At 35.7% G+C, this 12,017-nt stretch overlaps 1 protein-coding gene across 9 annotated transcripts in view; it reads right to left on the minus strand.

Moving 5' to 3' along the window:
- FOCAD (focadhesin) overlaps positions 1 to 12,017 on the minus strand; it is a 315,851-nt gene that overhangs the window by 108,501 nt on the left and 195,333 nt on the right. For all 9 annotated transcript variants that reach the window (XR_010344245.1, XM_012449997.2, XM_064381096.1 and 6 more), the window contains 2 exons: positions 8,495 to 8,680; positions 5,719 to 5,840 (listed from right to left, as the gene is read on the minus strand). Coding sequence is in view for 8 of the 9 variants with exons in the window: in XM_012449997.2 (XP_012305420.2) it covers positions 5,719 to 5,840; positions 8,495 to 8,680 (308 nt within the window). In the remaining variant the exon portion in view is untranslated. The remainder of the gene's footprint in view (positions 1 to 5,718; positions 5,841 to 8,494; positions 8,681 to 12,017) is intronic.

Here is a 12,017-nt window from a genome sequence, read left to right on the forward strand (position 1 = left end):
TAGAGTTATTAATTGGCCTAATTTCAATATTGTTGTGTCCCAGGGAATAGGGAAGCCCACTGTGGGGGGAGGGACATCTGGTTGGTGAAGAAAGAAACACACAACATTTATGAAGTTCATTTTCTTATGTGGGGAATATCACCACACACCAATTAGATAACAAACTAGATAACAACAAACAATTACAAATTGTAACTTCAAACCTCAAAACAATCACAATCATAACTTCAAAGATCATTAATCATAGATCATAACAGATACAATATTAAAAAAAAATTTCAAGAGTTACCAAAATGTGACACAAAGTCACGAAGTAAGCATACAGTATTGGAAAAATGGCACAGACAGAACTGCTCAATGCAGGGTTGCCATGAACCTTCAATTTGTAAAAAATGCATTATCTGCAAAGTTCAATAAAATGAGGTGTACCTGTAGGTAGATACACAGAGACATAGATTTTTTTTTAAAAAGCCTCATGTACATTAAATAAATTCAGTTACAAACATTTCTATACTGAAAACTCCAGGCCCAGATGCTTTCACTGGAGAATTCTACCAAACATTTAAGGAAAAATTAATAACAATTCTATACAAACTCTTTGAGGAAATAAAAGATAGGGGAACACTACATAACTTGCTTTATTTGGACAACATTACCCTAATAACAAAATCAGGCAATATTACTACAACAAAACTACAGAACAACATGCCTCATGAGCATAGATGCAAAAATCCATATTAAAAAAATTGTAGTAAACAGAATGAAGCAATATATAAATAGGGTATGAGCAAGTGGAGTTTATCCCAGGAATGCAAGATTGGTGTACAGTAGAAAATCAATAAAAATAAGTAATCATATCAACAAATTTTAGAAGCATTGGATCACCTCAATTGATATTTAAAAAGCATTTTACAAAATTTAACATCTACTTGTGATTAAAAAAACAAAGCTCTCAGCAATTTAGGACTAGAAGCAAACTTCTTCAACCTGAAAAAGGAAGCCTACAAAATCTCTATACAAACACCATATTAAATGGCAAAACACTGAATGTTTTCCCCTAAGTGAATAATCAAGAATATTCACTCTCATCAGTCCTAATCAACATTGTAATGATGGCTCTAGATAGTACAGTCCAGCAATAAAAAGGATAGAAAGGCATACAGATCAGAAAGGCAAAAATTAAAACCATCTTTATTTATAGACAACATTACAGTGAAACACAAAAATAATCCACAGAAAGACTGTAAGAATATATAAGTTGGTTTAGTAAGGTCATAGAAATAAAATCAATGGGATATTTATATACTAGCAATAAACTGTAAAAATCAAAACAAAAAGTCTAATTTGAATAGCATAAAAATACTTAGGGATATGTAATACTTATGAACTTAAACAAAATATATCCGAGATTTGTAATACAAAAAAAAACAAAACCCATCAACATAGACAATTATACTTTGTTCGTGGGTCTAGATACTCTATTACCAAGATGTCAGTCCTCTCCCAAGCTGACCTACAAGTTCAATGCATTTATGTCGGTATCAGGAAACTTTTTTGTGGTTTCTTAAAACTAGTTTAAAATTTATATAGAAAACCCAGAGACTTAGAATAGCCAAAACTTTTTTGAAAGATTAAACAAAGTTGGAAGACTCAAACTACTTGATTTCAAGACATTAAAGTGAAAAGTTATTCAGCTATTTCATTGTGGTGAAAGCACAGATCTACAGATCTCAACAGAACAAAACTGAGCATAGAAATAGACCCACACATATATGGGCAAGTGAGTTTTGCAGAAAAGCCTAGGTAATTCAGCAAACAAAAGATGGTATTTTCAACAAATAACTCATACATTATACAGAAATTAACTCAAATGGACCTAAGCTAAAAAGTAAAGCTTAAAATGTATAACTTCAAGAAAACACAGAAGATTGATTAGCTGAAAGATGGATAAATCAAATGTGGTATATCCATGCAGAGAAGTATTATTCTCACACAAAAAAGAAAGAAGTACTAATACATATTACAACATGGAAAAACCCTGAAAACATTACAGTAAGTGAAAGAAGCCAGACATTAAAAACCATATATTATATGATTGTATTTATATGAAATGTTCATAATAAGCAAATCTATAGAGACAGAAAATAGATTAGTGGTTGGTGAAAAATAAGGACAGGGGAAATGAGGAGTGACTACTAATGGGTACACAGTTTTTATTCAGGGTAATGAAAATGGTCTAAAATTGTTTGTGGGGATGGTTACACTCTGTGAACACACTGAAAACCACTGAGTTGTATACTTTAAATAAGTGAATTTTATGGTATATGAATCACATTTTGTATTGATCCATTTCCAAGCTGCTGATAAAGACATACCCAAGACTGGGCAATTTACAAAAGAAACAAGTTTAATGAACTTACAGTTCTACGAGGCTGCAGGGGCCTCATAATCATGGCAGAAAGCAAGGAGGAGCAAGTCACATCTTACATGGATGGCAGTAGGCAAAGACAGAGCTTTGTGTAGGGAAACATGTTTTTAAAACCATCAAATCTTATGAGACTCATTCACTATTACAAGAACAGTGCAGGAAAGATCTGCCCCATAATTCAATCACCTCCCACTGGTTTCCTCTCACGACATGTAGGAGTTACAAATCAAGATGAAATTTGGATGGGGACATAGCCAAACCATATCATACCTCAATTTCTGAAAAGAATTTAAAAGAATAAAAATAAAACACAGGAAAAGAGAAAATGGAAAATTTTTGTAATCTCAGATTAAACAAAAAGCAAGAACCATTTTGTAAAATTTGGTAAACTGAAATTCTTCAAAATGAAAAGTTCATTCTTCAAAATACATTATTAAGAAAATGAAAAGACATATAACAGATTAAATTTTAAAAATAATATCCAGAATTTATCAAGAATACAACAGAAGTCCCAATTTTAAACATGGGCAAATGATCAGAGCAAACACTTCAGGAAGAAAAGAGATACACACAAAATAAACACATGAAAAGATGCTCAACATCATTAGTCATTAAGGAAACACAAAACCACAAATGGAAACTAATACTACTCATCTACAAGAATGGCTAACCTTTTTAATGGACTATATCAAGCACTGACAAGAAGGGAAAGCAACTGAAACTCTCATACCTTGCAGATGGGCATTCGATATGGGATAGCCACTAGGAAAACCATTTGATAATTTCCTATAAAGTCATAGATGAATTTACCACATGACCTTGCAATCTCACTCCCAGGTATTTATTGAAAAGATATAGAAAAATGGATGTTCACACATGGGCATGTATGAGAATGTTTATAGAAAGGTTAGTATAATCATTAAAAACAGAAAAAAACCAAAGGTCTATCAACTGGTGAATTAATAAACAGACTGGAATTCTCAAGAAATACTTGGAAATATGGCCAGGCCCAGTGTCTCACACCTGTAATCTCAGCACTTTGAGAGGCTAAGGCAGGTAGATCACCTGAGGTCAGGAGTTCGAGACCAGCCTGGCCAACCTGGTGAAACCCAGTCTCTACTAAAAATACAAGAATTACCTGGGTGTGGTGGTGGGCACCTGTAATTCCAGCTACTTGGGAGGCTGAGGCAGAAGAATCACTTGAACCTGTGAGATGGAGGTTGCAGCGAGCTGAGATTGCACCACTGCACTCCAGCCTGGGTGACAGAGCGAGACTTGGTCTCAAAAAAAAAGGAAAGAAGAAATACTCGGAAACAAAAAAGACTCAGGATAGAGTAATAGGAGGATCAAAAGCAGGGTTTGAAGCAATTTCATTTGGAAAAATACCAAACTGATTGCAACAAAAGAAAGAGGAGATTCAAGGAGATGACTTAAGAGAGATTAGAATAATTTTGGAAAGATCCAAAGGTATTTTTAGAATGTTCTCTGATTAGCCTGGGAGAGAAGACGACAGTTCAAGGACCATGGCGCCTCACTCCCTGGGTTCAACTTCCAGGCTCCTCTACTTGCTAGCTCTGTGACCTTGACACATTAACAGTACCCATTTCATAGTGTTAAAAGTACCTAAATTGATTATTAGCTGTTATTAATGCAATTATTTTTATTCATCAGCTTGGAAAGTTCATATTATTTCTTGTCACACAGTTTGAGAAACTTTATGGGTCCTCCAGGCTTTATGTTTTAAGCAAATGAACTATATATACTGAGTAGAATATGGAATCCAGTCCAAAATCCTACTATAGATTTGGCAGAATTCTGTCCAACATGCCTTCTAATTGACACCCAAAATAATGATGTTATTTTCTCTTCTCTTTGAGAATTTCTAAGTTCTCTACAGTACAAGCAACAAGCATCTTAACCCAAAGATTTTCTGTGCTTCTGTCTAGGACACACTTTATTAACTTCTGATGCCACTGCCAAAAGTTAACAGATATCTTCTGCTTTTCCCTGCATTAATGTTTTTTCTTGATTCTGTTCTGATGGTTATTTTTTATTATAAATCAGCTTTTCACTAAGACTTTAGACTTTAGTTGCCCTTCGAATATGTAAGTGCACAGCTTAAAACACAAAAAGGTATCCAGTTTCTCCCTTCTCTATGCCAACTAATGAAATGCCAGGGAAAAACAAACATAGAAATCACCTATGTCTGAAATTAAACCTTCTTCCTAGAGAAATATTGCTCTTCCCAGATCCTTCTTTAGTTGAATGAAGACACTATATTAGGTAAACAAACAAACAAACAAAAAAGCTTCTGAAACAAGTATTTACATAATTTTAACTCTAAATATGTGAAAGGAAAATGGATGGCAAAGGATAAAGATGGATCTTTGAAAACTCTCTGAATTTTGCTATGCCATTAAACTGGTGGCAATTGGTGTGATACAGAATAAAAGTGAATCAAATTAATTACAACCAAATGTATAAATTATGCATCAAAATAAGATTTTATAGAAAAATATTTTAGAAATGTTAATTGTTTTTACATCAAATTCATTAAATATTTACAATTCATATATTTTTACTTATAACTGATATATAACCTACTACATCTGAACTATATAAATCTCTTTGTTGTGACATTTTGTTTTGTTATTCATATATTTTAATTTATATACACAATAAGTGTAATAAAATATTAAAAACAATATAAATGCACTTCCCAAGGACTTTCCAGCTTCACTCTTCCCCCTGGTTTTGCCATAATCTGCAATAATCAGATTTCATGTAAATCATCTAATAGAATCATATAACTTTATTTTTAAAAGGTAGCTGAAAAGAAAAGTAAAATAATAAAACCAAATGCTATTTTTCTAAAATGCTTTTATTTATTTATAATTCCAAACATTCACAAAATAGAAACACTGGTCCCCTACATAATTGCTAAGGATTAGAATTAAGATGTGGGCAGTATTATTTCTTTAAATAATAAATTGATATTTATTCTGAATAAAGACAGTTAAGCACTGATGAGGTAAAGTATATTCCTAGCCGTTACTCCCTAATAATTAGGCTGGGCAGTGGGGGAAAACATGTCAATTTCTTTCAGAAATACATCAAGATATTTGAGTATTCAGTTGGGTCAGCTATTTTGGTGACCTTTAAAAGCAACTTACATTAATTACAATCAAAAAGAATTATTGTGAAACAAACCTCCAATTTCCTTAACATATCATGAAGGGAGAAAACCCTAAAACATAAAGAAGAGGACACTGGAGAATATGGGAACCTACCTCATGTACAAGAGCAAGTGAAGTCTGCTTGAAACTTCGCCCTCTACTGGCCATCAGTCTATGCAATGGTTTTCCATCTTTACTCTGATACGTCGAAACATCATAGCAAAATAACATACCACCTTTAAAAAAAAGAAATTCACAAAGACATTTCTTTTTTTTTTTTTTTTTTTTCCCGAGACTGAGTCTCGCTGTGTTGCCCAGGCTGGAGTTCAGTAATATGATCTCAGCTCACTGCAACCTCCACCTCCCAGGTTCAAGGATTCTTCTGCCTTAGCCTCTCCAGTAGCTGGGACTACAGGCGTGAGGCACCAGACCCGGCTACTTTTTGTATTTTTAGTAGAGACGGGGTTACACCATATTGTTCAAGCTGGTCTTGAACTCCTGACCTCGTGATTCACCCACCTAAGCCTCCCAAAGTGTTGGGATTACAGGCGTGAGCCACTGTGCCCAGCCTATAAAGACATTTATTATGGAAAAACCTCACTGATTAGATTATCAGTAATTAATAATCAATCTGGATAGACTTATTTATAATGAAAAGCTAATTTGTTAAGCAAATTATGACTTTTGACCATTTATATATAAGGAATAAAAGAACACAAGAGATTTAAAAAGTTAACATTTAAAATATTACTTATTGGGCCAGATGAGATGGCTCACACCTGTAATCCCAGCACTTTGGGAGGCCAAGGCAGGTGGATCACTTGAGGTCAGGAGTTTAACACTAGCCTGGTCAACAAGGTCAGACCCTGTCTCTACTAAAAATACAAAAATTAGCCGGGCATGGTGGTGAACACCTGTAATTCCAGCTACTCGGGAGGTTGAGGCAGGAGAATCGCTTGACCTGGGAGGCAGAGGTTGCAGTGAGCTGAGATTGCGCCACTGTACTTCAGCCTGAGCAACAGAGAGAAATTCCATCTCAAAAATACAAATACAGTGCAATACAATACTTATTGACTTGTAGCTTTTTAGCTAAGATCACATGTAAAATACTATTTACAATTTATTTATAATAAGTATAAATAAATTAAAAAATTTACAATTCTTGACTTATATTAAAGTTTGTGAACTGTTGGTTCTAGAGATTCTATCAAGCTTTTTATAAATTTCAATTAAAGAGAAATACTTGCACATATTAATATTCATGAACACTGGATAACATGGGTCCCGTTAGTTTATACTGACAGGTGGACAAGTTTTCCTCATTCCTGCATTCATATATACTCACTCTCTCTCTTCTCCCTGCCCTTTCCACTTCGGTCAGCTAAGCTCTCAGCTGAACTTCCAGTTTATTTATGGTTTTTTTTTGTACTGATTTTTATTATCTTTATTATTTTTTTCTTTATCCTTTAAGTTTGATTTGCTGTTCTTTTCCAAGTTCCTTGAGATGGAAGTTTAAATCAGGATTATTTTCCTTTCTTTTCTAAAATATACATTGAAAATGTAAATTTTCCTAGAGGGGAAACAGTGTTTAGAAATACTATTTTAGCTACATCCTACAGCTTGTTATATGGCTTATCTTCATTATCATTCACTTCAAACTATATTCTAATTTCTATTTTGATTATTTTCTCTGATGCATTGATTACTTATAAGTATACTGCTCAATTTTCAGTCTACTGGAGATATCGTGGTTATCTTTTTTGTTATTGATTTCTGGTACTTCCTTTGTCCTGTGTCTAGTACAGTGTATGAAAGAACTACAGAAGCACTAAATGATGTTATTGTTAATCAAAGAGTAGTCTTCTTTTCCCCTCTATTAGGCAGACTGGGTGAAGGACTGATTACTTCAATCTAATCAGAAATTGATCTGGGTTAGGACTGATTATAATTTTTGTAACTGGGGTCCAGCTCTGGTTCACTCCTTTGCTAGGGCATATCTCCCCACAACACCCCCTACCAACAAGATTTTTTATTTGACAGTCTAATGAGTCTTTGACTCCTCAATCTAAAAAAATTATGGGAGATTTGGGTTTGCTTTCAGAGATTTTCAGCTTAGCTCTTTAGCTTTCCATCTCATAAAGCTCCAAAATGTGGCAAGCAACTTATGGGAGAAATTGGCCATGTGCTAAAGGTCACCAAGTTCTGACTTGTGTCACTCTGGCTCCACATGATTGACAAGATGTCTGTTGGTTTCTCTACCTCCTCACCAGCCTCTTACTGAAGTTGAGCCTGAATGCTCAGCCTCCAGCTGTGGCCAGAATTAGTAAGCTCACCCAGGTGAGAGCAGTTGCACATCTTCATTAACGATTCACTGCTCTCTCTAGGGCTTTTACGTCTTGCATGCTATTTTTTCAAGCCCATTCTCCTAGCTAGCCTTTGTTTCCTAAGCACCAGAAGACTAATAGAGATTTCACTTTGCCTTCCAGAAGCTTTCAGCCTAGCTCTTTAGCTCTTGGTGCAAACTCAAAATTCAGCACAAGTCCTATGAGAAAAATTTCTAATTTGTCACCCTAGTCTCAGGCAATCACTAAAAGCTCCTCTGGTTTCTCTTTCTTCCAGCAGGCCATGTCTCTGGGCTGAGTGGGTATCTCCCACGGTGGGGAATAAAAAAGTTCTAAAATGTTCTGCCGACTCTGCAACTTTAATCCATCTATTTGTCTTTGTTTCTACAGTTCTCTGATGTCTTTTAAAATGCAATTATTTTTGTAATTTATCCAGGTGTTAGTAGCAGCAGCAACACCCTGCCACGGCCTATTATATCCTACATGGAAGTGGAAGTTAAATGATTACATTAAAAACCTGTATTTTTGATGCTATGCACTACCCTTACCTGCAAGGCCAGGTTTCAATCCTGGTTGCTTGTTTGTTTCATACATTTTCAATATAAAATTGGGGACTCCTGCTACAGTCTTTCCTTGGTCTGTGCGGGCACCTCCTTTTAATGCAGAGTGATATATCCCACGAGGCATATTCACCATTTCTTGCTTCACAAGTGATGTAAAAAATTCCTCCAAAGCTAAAAGACCATAAAAGGAGACCAAAAGTAAATACAATATGCTAGCAGAGAAACACTGATTCTTAACTCATATACAAACAACTAAGCTATATTTCTGGCCAAACCTCACATAGTAAAAAGAGAACTCTTGATCCCCATCCCTTTCTTAGTCTTCCTCCAAATAAGAACGTGGCACCAAGTTGCTCAAGCTTAATTCCTCTTTCCCTCACTTCTTACATGTAATCCATTAGTGAGTCCTTCTGATTCCACCTTCAAAATCTATCCCAAATCCATCAATTTCTCTCCATTTTCACAGCTATTTATCTACTTATTACCTTTTCTCCTCCTCATACAAACTAATATAAAAACTAGTTGATCGAATTCTTTTCCTCTTGACTACCCTCTATAAACCTTCCTCTGCCCAGAGGCCAGAATTTTGTCATTACTGTTCCTAACACCTTCCAGTTGTTTTTCACTGTGCATAAAATAAAATTACAACTTCTAACCATGATCAAAACTTTTTATGATCTAGCCCTGACTTTCTCTTGGAGCTAATTTCTAATGCCCTACCTCCTTACTTTGTTGAAGCCACGTTTCCATATGGCCTCTTTCCATTCCTCAAAAACACGAAGTCGATATTTAAGTCAGTGCCACTGCATTTGCTATCCCTTCAGCCTGGAACATATCAGTCCCACATTTTCATTAAGATGGCTCCTTCTTACCATTTAAGATAAGACTATCTATTCTGTAGCAATATTAGTACAAGTATTTTAAAATGAGATCTCTGTCTACTATTTCTTTGCTTGTGGTCCTTCTAATTAAGCCCAAGATCTTTATTGTTTGACATTTTACTTACGATACAATAACACAAAAAAGTGTATCAGAAGACAAGATGTAGAAACAAAATATTTGATAAGACTACAGGTTTACATTCAAATGTGATTTTCCTAAGGACCACTAGAGGTTTCCCAATACAGAAACAAACAAAAAAAATTAAAGCTAAACAAATCATATGGAGTGGAAAATGAAAAAAAAAAGAAATCCACTGCATGTGGCTCCTATAGGAACAGAAAGCAAGGGTCCACCTAACTAAACTGGAATTCTGAAGAGATCTATCTAAAAGTATCCCTTAAATGACTATGATTAAATTAAAGGCAGCAAGAGCTTACTGGAGCATATATTATACATCCAGTTCTGACAGGACCCTCCTAGATGCAGTCAAGATTCTCCATTCAAAGCTCAAAAACACCAGTATACTATGTCTTACATTTACTCCTTATCTATCTCCTCTATCCTTCTCAACCCTGCTCTGTGCTCTAGAAAAATGATCTTTAAAGAAAAGCATCAACAGGCTCCCCTGTTCTCTGGCTTCTGGTTGGTTTCACCCACTGGAGTCAATGGCAGGACATCAAAGGGTGAAAACAGTGAAGTCAGGAGATGTATTCCCCAGACACAGGACTTCCTGCAGGATTGCTACAGGTTGCCTCTATTCCTCTTCTGAAAGTCTTGGCTCCCCTTAGGCACCTCTATTTATAATACAGATACCCTTTTTCTTCCTCCCCTTCTCTCTCTAGGCCAGAGATATTAAGCACTCTGAGACAGTTTACCATCTCTTTTGAGTTTCCCTCAACCTTGACAACACAACTGTAAATAGGTTCTGTATTAAACTCTCTTCAATTACTCAATATGAATGTATTCCCCCACTTTTTTGTCATAACAGTGATCAATAATAATTTACATAAAAAAGATGAGTAATATCCAAACTACATACAGGTCATGTACCACAATTTGTGCATACACATACACAGGGACTGTTTCAAAGTGGATATAATTATAGACTTTTCAGAATGCAGCTATTTGTGAGGGTAGAGGCACTATGATGAAAGAAGGTAATTTCATCCTTGGTCAGAAGGGATCCTATTCTGGCAAGAGGTGAAACATGTCAAAGGGGCAAGTACATATCTGCACATAGATTAACCCAGCAATGGAAGTTTTCTGCTTACCAAGTTGAACAGTGAACTAAAGATGCTTAAATAACACCAGCCCAGGGATTAATTTAAGTGAGGATAAGATGCCAGGAGGCTAAGTGTAGCTGATGTATAGAGCTTCATCTTCCCCTAAATACTAAGTTAGCAACTAGAAATTTTCCCACTGCTTTTGAGCTTTCCCCAATCTCTTTCTTACCAGTAACGAGAAAGGAATTTAAAAAGAAGCTGAAAATTCATAGTACACAAAGTGTCAGATACAAATTCTCAAAACAACCCAAATGTCCTTAACAGCGGAGTGGATCAACAAATTGTGCTACAGTCATACAAAGGAATGCCAGTCAGCAATAAAAAAGAAAAAACAATTGATACAGGTAACTATTTGGAATAAATATAAAAGAGAGTGCTAATAGTAATCCTGAAAGACACTATCCCAAACACCAAAATCCCAAATGCTTAAATTCAGGAATATAAAAATCCCTAAAGCCTAAACTTCCTAACACCTAAAATCCCCAAAACCACAATCCCAAAAGGTTAAAATCCCAAATGCCGAGATCCTGAAAGCCTATTCCTGGAAAAAGGATTAGTGCATTTTCAGTTGTACATAGGATAGTTGCATCATATTAGGCAGAACTATTACCTTGTTATTATCTTTATTTGGAAGTTAAGATGATGTGTATGGGTGCCAGTTGATGAAGAGTGGACTTGTGAACTTGAGTGTCAACTTGGCTGGCTTAAGGAATATCTAGAAACCTGGAAAAGCATTATTTGGGGTTGGGGGTGTGAGACTGTTTCTGGAGATTAGTATTTGAGTCTGAGTAGTCTGGGAGAGATCTGCCCTCAATGTTGATGGGCACCATGAGACAGAGGTGAATTGCTCTCTGAGAGCTAGGACAGACTTCTGCTGCTTCTTTTAGACATCAGAACTCCAGGCTCAATAGCCTTTAAACTACAGGACTTATGAACACGAGCAGCCCCCTAGGTCCGGTGGCTTTTGGCCTCAGATTGAGAGTTATGCTATCCACTTCCCAGGTTCTGAGGCCTTCGGACCTGGATGGAATCATACTACCAGCATCCCAGAGTCTCCAGCTTGCAGATAATCTGTCACACGACTTAGCCACCATAATCAGGTAAGCCAATTATCCTCATCAATCCCCTCTCATGTATCTATATACTATCCTATTGGTTCTGTCTTTCAGAAGAAACCTGACTAAAACAGATTTGGTATTGGAGAAGCCAAATATCATGCCTTCTTACTATATTCCTTACAACAGAAAGGAAGAGATATATGAAATTGTTCCCTCACAAAAACATTGTAATGTTATGTGTACAAGGCTATTTAATGGTGAAAGATGTTCAAAAGCTAATTATTA

Source organism: Aotus nancymaae, unplaced genomic scaffold, assembly GCF_030222135.1.
Source record: "Aotus nancymaae isolate 86718 unplaced genomic scaffold, 86718_ANA_hifiasm-v0.15.2.pri h1tg000003l, whole genome shotgun sequence".
Lineage (NCBI taxonomy): Eukaryota > Metazoa > Chordata > Mammalia > Primates > Aotidae > Aotus > Aotus nancymaae.